At 61.1% G+C, this 12,772-nt stretch overlaps 1 protein-coding gene across 13 annotated transcripts in view; it reads left to right on the top strand.

The window, feature by feature from the left end:
* The window catches only part of PCNT (pericentrin), a 96,110-nt gene that overhangs the window by 15,426 nt on the left and 67,912 nt on the right, over positions 1 to 12,772 (top strand). For 11 of the 13 annotated variants that reach the window (XR_004322377.1, XM_032485795.1, XM_032485721.1 and 8 more), the window contains exons 9-14: positions 1,299 to 1,542; positions 1,933 to 2,008; positions 3,081 to 3,234; positions 4,024 to 4,241; positions 6,244 to 6,695; positions 7,775 to 8,303. Coding sequence is in view for 12 of the 13 variants with exons in the window: in XM_032485795.1 (XP_032341686.1) it covers positions 1,299 to 1,542; positions 1,933 to 2,008; positions 3,081 to 3,234; positions 4,024 to 4,241; positions 6,244 to 6,695; positions 7,775 to 8,303 (1,673 nt within the window). In the remaining variant the exon portion in view is untranslated. The remainder of the gene's footprint in view (positions 1 to 1,298; positions 1,543 to 1,932; positions 2,009 to 3,080; positions 3,235 to 4,023; positions 4,242 to 6,243; positions 6,696 to 7,774; positions 8,304 to 12,772) is intronic. The other 2 variants (XM_032485869.1, XM_032486255.1) reach the window with 2 other exon arrangements.

Raw genomic sequence — 12,772 nt, 5'->3', positions numbered from 1 at the left:
CAGACGAGTCAGGCACGTCGGGAAGCCCATGTCTCTCCTGCGCTAACTGCACACTGTTCATGTGTGAGGCAGGGCTTGCGGGTGGGCTTGGTTGGGCACCGTTCTCAGTGGGCGTTCAGGGTCGCAGATGTGCCTTGCTGCCTCCTGGGTCCCGTGAGCTCCCCTGGGCTGGTGTGCTCAGGCCCCTGTGGCCTGGCTCTGGTCTTGGAGGAGAGTGACGCCACATTTGCTGAGGGCAGCTTAGCCGGGTTCTCCTTCTGACTCACACCTGCCTCTGCCTCCTGAGAAGCCAGAGGATCTGTTCTTGCAGGAGATGCCTTCGGGGTGGTTGGGGGAGGTCATGAGACTCAGGGCAGAGAAACGGGGGCTTTCCTGCCCCCGCTCACCAGATGGCCTGTGACATCTAGAACTGCCTGGGGAGGGTGAGTGTTACTAGGAACAAACAGAGTTAGGAGAAAGGACCTGAAACTACACTGGACGTTCTGGCGGGTGGGTGAGCCCAGCACCTGGTCTGTGGGTCACTGACGAGGCCGTGGGCAGCGCTCGTGGACTGGTGGCTTCATGTGTGCTATCACACATGTGTTTCAGCGTGTGCGTGTTCCACTGGAAATCCTCAGGCTTGCCTGTAAGGGCCCTCCAGGGAACTGTGATTTGGAGTACGGGATAGTTACCTATTTCCATCTACGTTGTTTGAAAGCTAGTCCCTGGCTGTGGTAGACCGGCTGGCAGCATCCTCTTCATCAGAGGAGTGGTGGTGCCAGTTCTCTTGTGGTCTGTGTTACCGGTCGTTGCTGCTAACAAAGCACCGCCAGCCCAGCAGCTTACAGCCGCCACGCGCAGTGGCAGGAGGCCTGAGGTGGAGTCCCCTGCAGCCGAAGTCCGGGTGTCGGGCCGCCCTTTGACCTGCTCCCTCGGGTTGTGGCGGAACCCAGGCCCTGTGGTTGTGGGACCGAGGTCCTGCTCTCCTGCTGGTCTTCAACCTACAGGCTGCCCACTGCCCACGTTCCCTGCCCTGCGGCCCCTCTGCCTTCAGAGCCCCCAGCGGCACGTGGAATGTTCCTCACACTTTGGTCCCTCTGACTCTGCCACCAGCTGCCGATGCACTCTGCCCCTGGGGGCCCGGGGCCCACTGCGGCCACCCAGCTGGCCTCCCCGTGAGGCCCCCGTGTCAGTTCATGGGCTCTGTGACTGGGGCCCCTTTTTACAAGTCTTCTCTGTACACATCCCAGGTCTTAACTGTCTCCTGGTTTTCCCTGAGTGTTTCGTTTTAAGATGATCGTTAATTCCGTCCCGTAAAGAGTTACACGACCAGCTCCTGGCCCGCACTTCCCACGTGGAGGAGTTGGAGCGTCTGAGGCGGGACTTCGAGCAGCAGCAGCAGCAGGAGAGGACCAAGCATGAGTCTGAGCTGGGACAGCTGAGGATTTACTTTGAAAAGAAATTAAGGGAGGCTGAGAAAGATTACCAGGAAGACCTGGCCCTGTTCCAGCAGCGGCTGCAGGAGATGGAGGAGGACTCTCTGCTGGAGTCTGTGCAGATCAGGTAGACATGGCAGTTTCCACCTTAACCTTGTTTTTGGAATCGGCACCTTGAGCTGAATAGGAGTCTAGTGTGGTCTGTGATTTATGCCAGTGCAGGCAAGGCACCTTTTGTTTTAGAAACACTTGATATTTGGGTCTCGGAACAAGATGTCATATGAGCTGCGAGTTGGTCTGCTCCTCGTGCTGGGCTGTGGGTGGGTGGGCTGCTGGGTCCCCGCGTCTCCCCCGGGCTGTGCCGCTCGCTGAGTTGTCACTGTCATGGTCAGATCTGCACAGCCGTTGGTCGTCCTGTCCTCGGCACAGAAGTAGGATCCCAGGGACAAAGCTGGGATCGGTGGGAAGGTGCCACGTGGGAAGGTCTTAAAATGTATTTCTCCCTCAATTCATCCAGGGCCCCTTCAGAAGAGATGTCTGGAAAAGAGAGAGACCACCTCGATCAGCTCAGCCTTCATCTGGAGCAGCACGAGGTGACCGGCGGCCTTGCGTTCTGTTGAGGGATAGCGGACGTGTAACGTTCATTTTGGGCGCACAGCATAATGGCTCCCTGCCTGGCTGTGTCGTGAGGCAGTCGCCACACAGTTGTCATTTTTTTCCCCTTGTGGTGAGAATTTTTAAGACCTACTCTCTTAACAGCTTTCAGACACAGAATAGAGTATTCCTGACTGGCGCCCCCAGGACTTGTTTACCTCTGACTAGAGGTTTGTGTCTTTTGACCCTTCACCCATTTCACCCTCGCCGACCCCTGGCCACTGTCTCTGGCTGCAGCTCTGTGGTTGTCACGAGGCCGAGTGTCTTCTTCCTTGTCTGGTCATCGCTGCGTGTTCCCACGCCTTGTCTGAGGCCGGAAGCCCCGAGCCCCCAGCTCCTCCGCACCATTCTCAGGGCACCGCAGCGTTTCCCTGTGTTTTCCTCTGGTTCTTTCGAGTCCTGACTTAGGTTTTGTCTTGGTCGCCTTGGCCACGTGAAAGCATGAGCCTCGATTTAAATGTTGACTCGAGCTTGTTGAGAGTCTGACGTTTAGGTTGACATGACTTGTGTGAGTGGCTTTGAGGGAAAGGGGGTGACTGGTTGTGTTTCGAGGGGTGTCAAAACACCCTCGTGGGAGGTGTGGAAGTGGCGCTGAGCCCCTCTGCCCTCCTTCCCTCCCTCCCTCCAACAGGGACACTCGGGCTGGGCCCTGTCAGGCTGGTCACGGCAGTGACCTCATGGGGTGGGCCCAGCTCCCGGCTCTGGATGGGAAGTGCAGGGCAGGGGTGAGGAGAGACCTGGGAGCCCCGCGGCCGAGCAGGGCAGCCTTGGCCAAGGCCCTGGACACGTGGCTGGTCAGGGAGGCCTGACCTGGGGCGGGGAGGGTGAGGACGGAGTCTGGTGGGCAGGCGAGCGGGTGTGGCGGAGGCGCCGAGTCTCAGGCGCGGGTCGGCCTCAGTGGGCGCACCCTCCCCCTTCTGCAAACAGGTGGGGCAGCAGATGGCGTGGACATGGTGATGAGGGAGGCAGGTGGGGACTTGTTGTGAGGTTTGCTCTGTGCTTTCCCCGCAGGAGAGCCTGTGTTTGCCACGATTAGAAGAAAACCGCTGGTGCCAGCTAGCAGTGCGGAAGTGCTGCCTGGAGGTCCAGCAGGATGTGGACCTCGTGGGCCCCCCGGTGTTGGAGGGGGAGCAGCCTGTGGGGCCCTCAGGAGAGCCCGACCAAGGTGCGTGCCTTTCTGCTTTGCTGGTCCTGGGCGTCGGCCAGCGGGGAACGTTCTGGACACCTGCACATGCTGCCCGTGCTCCAGAGGGCTGGTGCTGAGGCCCCAGGGCGGGGTCGAGGGGCAGGCCAGGCGTGTCAGGAGGGGCCTGCCTAGGCAGCAGCGTGGCGGCTGGGGACAGAGAAGCTCTGTTGTCCCCAGGGCGTGGCCGGTGGGGCCCAGGAGAGCAGATGTGAGGCCGGCCCTGGACACGGAGTCCAGGAGAGGGCGGGCGCTGCTGCCTTCCTGCATGGGGCTGAGGTGGGGCAAAGGGTCCCAGCATGAGGGCCAGCAGGTCTGGGTCCCCTGGGGGCTCTGGCACAAGGCCTGTCTTCTCTGCTCCTCACCCTTCTCTCCTGCTTGAGAGGTGCCCTGCGGTCACCTCTTAGCACGTTCCAGTCGCTGGGCCCTGGTGGAAGTGCCCTGAGCGCCTCGGTCACGCTTGGCTCCTTCTCGAGCCTAGGACGGTCACAGGCCCTGGCAGAGCTGCCCTGGGGGCCGGGTGCCTGCGGCCCAGAGCTCCCTTCCTCTGTGGGTCAGCTGGCACCCAGACTGGAGGAGCAGCAGCAGGTGTGGGCGGCTCAGGACGGGCTGCTGTCTGGGCCCCGGGCACAGTGACCCCTGCAGTGACCACTCGGCTGAAGGGCCACTTCTGCCACCAAGCCCACCGGGGTCAGAGTCAGAGGGGATGTTGTCTGAGGCTTTTGGAGGTAGGTGGCCTGTCCAGCCTGAAGCCCCGCCCTGTCCCCGCAGAGCTCGCCCGGGTGCCCCTTCTGTGTGCGCAGAACGGGGCCCTGGAGGCGCAGGCACAGGTGGTGGCCGGAGTCTCACACGTGGGACCTGAGCACAAGGCTCAGCTCTCACTGCTTCAGATGCTGCTCCAGGACGAAGTCGACCTCCTAAGGGTGGAGAATAGAAGTCTGCGTGAGAAGCTGCAGCGTGAGGCCCGCCTGAGGGAGGACTTGGAGGAGGTAAGTTGAAACCCCTCGCTGCGCAGCGTCCACCGCGGCCTCGTGGGGACTGGAGGGCCCTCCCTGGAGTGCTCGTGGGGTCTTCCTTGGGGCCTGTCGCTCCTTCCACCAGGGAGGTGTGCCGCCTCCAGGCCTCCGTGTCTCCCGGAGTGTCCTCAGCCCCCAGCTCTTCCCGCTGGCCACGGTCATGCTTCTGTGGAGCGTACAGGCTGCTCGCTCACCGAGCTGAGACGTGAACTGCCCTAAGTGACTAGCGGCCTCCTTGGGGGCCGGCGGGGCCCGGCCTCACTGTGCCGTGGGGCCCGTCAGGAGCTTTTCTTCCTGGGCTCTTCCCGGTGGGGTCGCCTCGGGGTCTCGTTCTCCTCGGAGCAGAGTTTCATAGAAGCCGTTACTACCCGCAAGGCCAGTTGTGTGTTATCCCCATACTAAGGCGGGGTGAGGACGGGGGCAAGGCTGACTCGGGACTGAGGTCTGTGGAGGGCCTGTGGCCCCAGCCGGGCAGCTCCTCTGCCAGCCTCTGCAGCTGTCGGCACTCAGCCTGAGCCTAAACCTGAACCCTAACTCAAGGACAGACTTGCCTCGATGGCCTTTGACGTTCCTGGACCACCCCTTTATCCACTTACATAAATTATTAGAAGAGCGGTGTGGAGTTATCCGTCTCTTCCTTTAATCGTCGGCTTTTGCTGTGAGTACGTTGAAGCTCTGATATTCCACGTGTACACACTTAGGACTGTTACGTCTTCCTGAGAAGTGGACCCTTTTGTCATCAGTGAAGCGACCCCCTTTGCCCCGGTGGTGGTCTTGGTGCTGAAATCTGCTTGTTTCTCTATTCACGTGCTTGTTCCAAGCTTTGCTTGTGTCTTGTTGATGGTGTGCCTCTTCCTGTCCATGGTACTTTTAATCTAGTGACAGTGTCGACCTGAGGTTAGTGCCGACCCCGCCGGTTACGGTCTCGGCCCCACAGGACGCCCCCGCCCTCAGAGGCCAGCCCTCCGCTTTCTGGGTGCAGGGCTGCCCTGCGTCTGTGCACACGTGTGTAGTCAGGGTCGGCCGGGGCGCGTGTGATCGCAGAGTTGGCAGCTCTCCTCCTCGGCTCCGTCCTCACAGGCCCCCCTCCCTTCCCAGCTGCTCTGGTTCAAACAAGTAAGACTTGGGGTTGGGGATGGTTTCTGTGCTCACTGCATGGAGGGGTCAGCCCTGCAGGGCCGCATCTTTGTTCTGGGCCTCAGGCCCCGACCCCAGGGTCTTTCCTGGACTTTATGCAGAGTCCGCAGTCGTGTCTGGGAGCGTAGGTCTGATGAGAGCTGACCCTCAGCTGTCACCATGGGCAGGCCCTAAACTGTGTTCTAACAACTCGAGTAAGGAGTTGAGGTCAACCTCGCATACCTTTTTGGTCTGGTTTTACTTCTTTTTGATCATCAGTTGACCTGCTTTCTTTCCTTTTTTGAATGTCAGAGTGTTTGCCTACGTTCCGCTTCCTGACTCACCTCCCTTCCAAAGGCCCCTTTGAGAGCATTGATTCTAGCCCATCAGCCTCCCGCTCGGTCCCTGTGACCCTGGAGCGTGAGCCGTGTGTTCGGGGCCTGACCCCGCCCGCTGCTGCTCTCCTGTGGCGCTCGGTCCCCCGGCCGACAGTGGGTTCTCTGTGTGCGGGTTGGCCTTCCCCTTGACCGCGGGCCCCGATGCGTCTGCTTTCCCCTGTGCTGGTCTTGGCACAGCAGAGGAGGCGCCCCACACGTGTGCCCAGGCTTGCCCGCCCCGCAGATAATAGACGGTCCCGGCTGCCTGGATGGGGACACGTTTTACTTAAGCAAATGGTTTTAAATCTGTTCGCATTAAGCCCCTTCATTCCTGTCAGGGCAGACACATTCCCGTTGCTGTGTTCAGCACCATGCCCATGTGCTGCGGGACTTCTCTGTCTCCAGACGTGGATTGGGTCATTGCTGCCAATGGTCTTTTCAGTTAACTTGTTCCCTCTCAAGTGGAATCGTGCTGTCTACAGGGAAAACGTAATTTAGTGGAAGATCACCAGGCAGAACTGAAGAGCGCTGAGGAGAGGATCGAGCTGGTGAAACAAGAGCTCAGAGACAGAGAGGCAGAGTGGAACGTCACCAGCGAGGGCCTGAGGCAAGGCGCGGAGGAGAGGCTGGCACGGGTGTTCCTGGACCTGCGGGAACAGGCGGAATCTGAGAAGCGGTCCTTGACAGACAGGTTTGAGCTTCGAGAAGCTGAAATGAGGCAACTTCAGGACCAGCAGGCGGCCCAGATCCTGGCCCTGGAGGGATCCCTGACGGAGCAGCAGGGCCGCCTGCGGCAGCTAGAGCTCAGCCTTGCCGGGGACGAGTCTCTGCGGTGCAGCCAGTGTGGCCGGGAGCTGGCCGGTGGCCTGGGTCCAGCGGACCAGGAGCGGGAGCCAAAGGAGGACGGTGACCATCTGCAGCCGGCCCAGAGCAGGTGGGTGACGTCCCGTGTCCGGGCTGGGCGCGGCTGAGCGTGCGGCCTTCTCGTCACCTGTGCTCTCCGCACCTGTTACGGCTCCGGCAGCAGAGCCGAGGCCTCGTTTACTGCAAGGCGGTGCAGCCTGAATTCATCGGGTTTCTTCTGTACTTTAAACTCAAACAGATGTTCTTTTCAACACATGCCTTTTTCTAAGCTGTTTGCCCACTTCCCTGAAGTTTTAAGCAAACGTAGAACGTGACTTGGTTTGGTGCCTCTTTGCAAACCTGGGCTGTAGTGGGGGTCCGAGGTTGGAGGTCGTTGGGGCTGCTGTTGGTTCTGCTGCTCGTGTGCGAGGGAGATGCGGGCGGGAGCTGCTCTGGGGTCTGAGAATCCGTCAGGTCCCGGCCCACCGTGTGTGAGCTGGACGGACACGACGCAGCGTGCAGACTCACGAGGCCTCCGTGTCCTCCCTGTGTCGGGCGGTCGGCGGAAGGGCGTGCTCTGGGGACAGTGAGCACAGAGAGCCCAGCCCAGCTCTCGTCACCCGTGCGCACCGATGTGTACTGGGCGCCCCCTTCCTGCTGGGGTCTGGGTGCTTCCATCAGAAAGGCGTCTTCCTGCTCGTCTGCCAGCCGGTGCCACCAGCAGCTCTTTGAATTCACGTCCCTGATGTACCCCGAAGAGCTGTCTCAGGTCCTCTGATGTTACGTGCGGCCCCGCGGCTCCCCGGAGGGATCCCGCTGCCTTCCCTGTTGAGGCGCTCTCTTTGCTGAGTTGTAGTCAGGCCTGCTTTCCCGGGGTGTCTGGTGGAAACGCGTGTGTGATTTCTTGCTGGGGATCCTGTGTCTCCCTCCTCCCCCCTGTCAGTCTGACTGGGGACAGTCTGGCCTCTGAGCTCCTCCAGCTTCGTGGGCCCCGTCACTCTCTGCTCCCTGCTGGCTGTGGGCTCTCAGACCGTTTGCAGCAGAGAGAGGCACAGTCAGATCCAGGAGGGGTGGTCTTCCCAGGAGGCGTGGTGTTTCCCGCAGGAAACGTGGGGCTGGAGCACTTGTGACCATGCTGGTGTTCTGTGTTCTCTTGGCTGGTCACCTCAGATTCTTAGGAGAACGTCGAGAAATCACAGAGAAGTTCATTGAGGAGCGAGATGCCTTCCTGCAGGAGGCCCAGGAGAAGCAAGCCAGCGAGCTCCAGCTCCTCCGGGAGAGACACCAGCAGCTCGTCCTGTCCTTGAGGGCCGAGCTGGAGACCAGGCACCAGGCTGAGCTTGAAGAGCTGCGGGCTTCATTCCAGAGTGAGCGGCGGGCTCGATCAGACGCTCGAGAGGCTGAACTGCAGGCAGAACTTGCTGCCGAAATCAGGGCTTTGGAGGCCAGGCACGTGTCACACCTGGACTCTTTGGAGTCCCGTTACCTGTCTGACATCCAGACCTTGCGGGGCCAGCACAGACGTGCCCTGGAGCTGCTGCGGGTGGACCTGGAGGAGCAGCTGCAGAAGGAGGCTGCTCCTCACCATGTGATCCTGACCCGGGCTTTCAAGAAACTGGAGCTGCAGCAAGAAGACGCGCCTGCGTCCGCAGAGGAGCTAGGCATGGCGCGCACGGGAGCCCTGCGGGGGGCTCACCAGGTGAGGCGGGTGTTGGGGCTGTGGGCTTTCAGGTGTGTTTGGTCCCGGGCTCCTGGAAGGCTTGGGTCTCTGGTCCTGGAGAACGTGCCGCTGCGTGCAGTGCTCTCCATGGGGCCCCAAGGTTTGGGTGCTCCTGGGGCCTTGGGCGGGCGACCCCTGTGCACTAGCCTTGTGTCCCGCGTCAAGGGCAGCAGCTGCTTTTCTGGAGGCGGTCTCTGCGGGAGGCCCTGCCGCCCTGGCTGGTGCCCAGCCTTGCTCCCCTGTGACCCGTGGCGCCTGTCTCAGGAACAGGACACGTTTATTTGGCCTGGAAGTTTGTCACATAGCGTGAAGTCAGGATGGGGTTTCACCTCCTCACCGTGGATGGCTGCTGTGTGCCCTGCGGGGCTAGGTGTGTGCACCAGGCCTGGAGTGGGGGTGGCGCAGGTGGGGGCAGGTGGGGGCAGGTGGTGGCGGGTGCTGCCCGTGAGGTGGCGGAATGGTCCACAGCGATGGTATGGTTGATTGAAAGTCGCCGTTCTGGTGAATTAATGCTTTGTTGCGTTTTTAAACTAGACATTCCACGTCGTAAAGCAGGAGCTCTCCACCTCGTGAGAGCACGAGGACCAGGAGGAGCTGTCCCTCTGGACTGAGGCACACTCCGAGCGGAGGTTTGTGGGAGGGGCTCCGCTCCAGAAGTTAGTGTATCGTTTGCCTCCGTTCAGCGTGTCTCTGGATGGGAGGAAGGAAGCAGCCTCGCCTTGATGGGTGTGGTGGCTTCATTTTATGGGTGGCTCTCCAGTCTAGTGTGGTCTGCAGGCAGGATCTCCCATGAATTCCTGATTCCGGAGCAGGGCCGGTTCTGCGTGGGGTGGAGGGACTGTCACGTGTCTGAGCCTCTGGCCTGTCCCTGCGTTTGGGCCCCAGAACTTCTCCCTGGAAGCAGCTGGAGCCCTGTCGGCCTTGAGGTCTGGTCTAGAGGGCCTTCTGGTGCTGGGGAGGGGCCCCTGGCAGGTCCGAGCTTCACGAGCCTCAGGCCCTCGGTTGTCAGCTTCAGTTTCCTTCCACGCAGACAGACAGACTAGTACATGCCACGGGGAACACGGCTCTTCCCAGCCCGTGGATTTAATTCTGATTCTCTTGGTTTACGTGATTTGAAGATAATGACGTTGTGAGAGCACACTGAGACAGAGGAAAGTATGTTTTACACGCAAAACCTGTGTATTTAAAACTATGATTTAATTGTATTAGTGCAAAATTCGATTGTAAGAAGCAGGTGGGAGGCGTGTGGTGGGGGACGGGTGTGTGGGGTGCAGCGCCCTGTGGACATGCTCGGCAGGAGGAGCTCGGGGACACGCGTGAGATGCAGAAGCAGCAGGTGCCCCAGGAAGGCTGCGCAGGGGGGCGGCTCTGATCGGCGGTGTGGCTTCTCCTGGGCTGAGCAGCTTCCAGGACGGCCTTGGGGCAGACTCTGGCCCCCACCGGGCCACCAGTGACACCGGCAGAGCCTCCTTGGGCTTCTCGTGACCGGCGCCACGGCTTGCAGCCCAAGCGTTTGTGAAGCCCCCCCTCTGTGGGCTGGGCCCCATGGCCGGTGTGCAGGGGTCAGCTGGGGTCGTGTCAGGTCCAGAAGTGGGCACCTGTGCCGAGTGCCCCACAGGCGCTGCCAGCTCTGCACCCCATGCCGCACCCGTAACCCTGGGGCCCACGATCCCACCCAGGGACACGACCCTGCACGGACTCCACGCCACACCCTCTGACCGCCGTCCTCGCCCTGGTTCTCGCGGTCCCAGCCACATGCTGCCTCCTGTTCTGGAGCAGCCTGGCTGTGCTCTCCCCTGCGCTTGTCTGTGTCCCCTGCCTGCACTCTCCTGCCCTCGCATCCTTCTCATCAAATGCCTTCTCAGTGAGCCCTTCGGACGGCCCCCTCAGGACTCCCAGCCCCGTGCGGCCACAGCACGGCCCCCGTGTGGGGCTTGCCGGGCTTACACTCTGTCCGCCCCGCGTCCCTGGCCCGCAGCGGCGCCCAGGCCGTGACCTCCTGGCAAGCGGGCCCAGAGGGTTTGGTGCCGAGGGACCAACTTTGCTCGTCCCCCCTGCAGACCTCTTCAGGGCAGTTATCGCCGAGGTGTCTGAGGCCTTGCCACACCGGGTTACGACCTCAGAGGTCAGGGGGTGGAGAGGGCGGCAGGGCCCGCCTGTGGTGCACCCGGAGGTTGGGGTCCGGGTGGGGTCCCTGAGCGGGTCAGTCCCACACGTGGGCCACTTGGTGGCCGGATGGAGGGGTGGAGGCGACTGCGCCAGTCGAGGCAAGAGCTGAGCCAGGCTGTTGGGAAGCCTGGGGATGGGGGGGCTGCTGAGGGTGGCCCAGGCCCTCCAGGGAAGTGCTCCTCGGGTCTGCTGGAGCCAGACTAGGGGCGCTGGGAGGGGCCCAGTGAGGCTGTGGTGCCTGCACTGCCTAGGGGGGCTGGTGGGGTGGGTCTGGCTGTGTGGGAGGAGGTGGCAGCGGCTGCCTGGGCGCCCTCGCTGTGGGAGTGGAGGCTGGAGCAGGCAGGCTCCTTGGGTGTGCTGACCTGCGTCCACACGGACCCTGCTTCCCTCGGCAGACGCTCCTGGTACTCTGCACACGCTGTGGCTTCTCCTTCCGATTTTTACACTTGGTGCATCAAAATGTGAGTGAGCAGTGTGCCAGGTTGTGAGGTTGTCCTTCTGGTGAAGTCTCACAAAGCAGCTGGAGCCCTCTGAGCACGTGGGACGCCATGGAGGCTGGGACCTGACCAGGTCCTCATGACCCGTGTGGGGCTCATGGCCTCAGTGCCCTTTGAGTTGGTGCAGGGGATGCCTCGCCGCCACCTCCCGTGGTGTCTCCTCCCTGCGGGCCGGAGGGCACCGTCCTCGGATTTGAACTGCTGGTGCCTCCGTGTCTCCTGATCTCTCTGGGCGTGAGAACAGTAGGTGTTTTACGTGAGGTGTGTGCAGAGTTACTGCTCAGATTATAAACCTTTGCAAGTGCTGTTTGTGTGGGGCTTTTCAAAAGGACATGCTAACGTCTCATCTCTGACTACAAAGTAGGCCCTAGCGATCACCTGGGTTCCTAGATTAAAGTCAGGGTCTTAGCTGTGTGTGTCCACGTTGACTGCTCTGAAGTTAGTATTTAAACTGTTTCTTTGTGTGAAAGTTCCCAGAGTGAGAATGAGGGGAGGTGACAAGAACAAAGGGAAGCGCAGAAGTGAGATTCATCTCCTTTGGATGAAAAGCCTGGGAGTTGGCACTTTTCTTGATTTGCTCCTTGAACACTGACTTGCCCTGGATCGGGCCAGTCTGGGTGGGTTTCCCCGGTTTGAAGGGATGAACGAGGGGAGGCCTGTGCCCCCAAGACGGCTCAGAGACATGCTCCGGTGTGATCCTGGCTGAGACCAGGCACTCAGCTGGTCACCGACTGTGTCACACAAACCATCTTCTCTCCACAGCGTCTTCCTGCTCAGTTTCATTTTTAAGAATAAAGACCCCTCCGTCCCCCAAGCCCCCCGGTGCCCCTCACTGTCAGCCAGTGGCCATCACAGAGGGTCCAGCGGCTGCCAGAGCTGTCCCACCACGGATACCGTGTGGGTCCTGCCGTCCCGGCCGCTCCTCCACGTTCGCATTGCTCTCGGGCTGAGCAGGTCCGTGGGTGCCGGGGGCCCTGCGTGCCCGGCCCCCTGAGAGTCTCCCGACGGCCCCCCCGGGCAGGGATACGGGTCCGAGAGCCTAGGACTTCCGCGTGAGGCTGAGCCCCGTCCTGCTGGCTGGGTCTGCGGGTGTCGGGGTGACCGAGCGGGCGCCCATCCTCCGCTTCGGTGTTGGTGCTCGTTCCTGCCTCCTCTGGCAAGGCCACCCTGCCGCCCGCCCTTCCTGGGGCCTTTCCTGGTTCCCAGCTGGCAGTGCTCTGCCCTCCGCCCTGCAGAGGGTCTGTGTTCACCCTGCCACCTCGTTGACTCCTGGCCACGCCAGTCCTCACGTCGCTCGCTCAGCTTCGTCTGAACGCAGAGGGCATTTGGAAGAACTTTTCTAGTCGGGGGCACGTTTGTTCAAGTGCATTATCCCTTTTGTTTGCTCCCAAGAACGTGAGTGTTAGATACAGTTTTAGTGACCCTGTTTGTCCAGCTGATCTCACGCACACACAAAACTGGGTTTGTGGGGACATGGGACCGGCTGTTTTACTTTATTGGAGAAAGCTTCACGGACAGAGCAGAAGAGTTCAGGAAACCTCTGGATGCGGTGGCCCACGGGGCTAGTGGCAGCCTCAGTGCCCCCTTCTCCATCCTAACCCACGGGATTGACGGTGCTCCCCTAGGTTCCTCACATGTCCACCCACGTCCCAGCCTCTGCCTGTGCTGCTCAAATCAGGACCCACACGGGCCTCGCTTTACTGCCCCCCATGAGGTTGCGGAGCGTCCCTCGCTCCGGAGCCATGTCTGCACGCGGGCGGATCCGGGTTCCTGTCCTGGGGA

This window comes from Camelus ferus, chromosome 1 (genome assembly GCF_009834535.1).
Source record: "Camelus ferus isolate YT-003-E chromosome 1, BCGSAC_Cfer_1.0, whole genome shotgun sequence".
Lineage (NCBI taxonomy): Eukaryota > Metazoa > Chordata > Mammalia > Artiodactyla > Camelidae > Camelus > Camelus ferus.
Note: the sequence above shows the minus strand (reverse complement) of the source record. Positions and strands in the feature narration are given on the sequence as shown.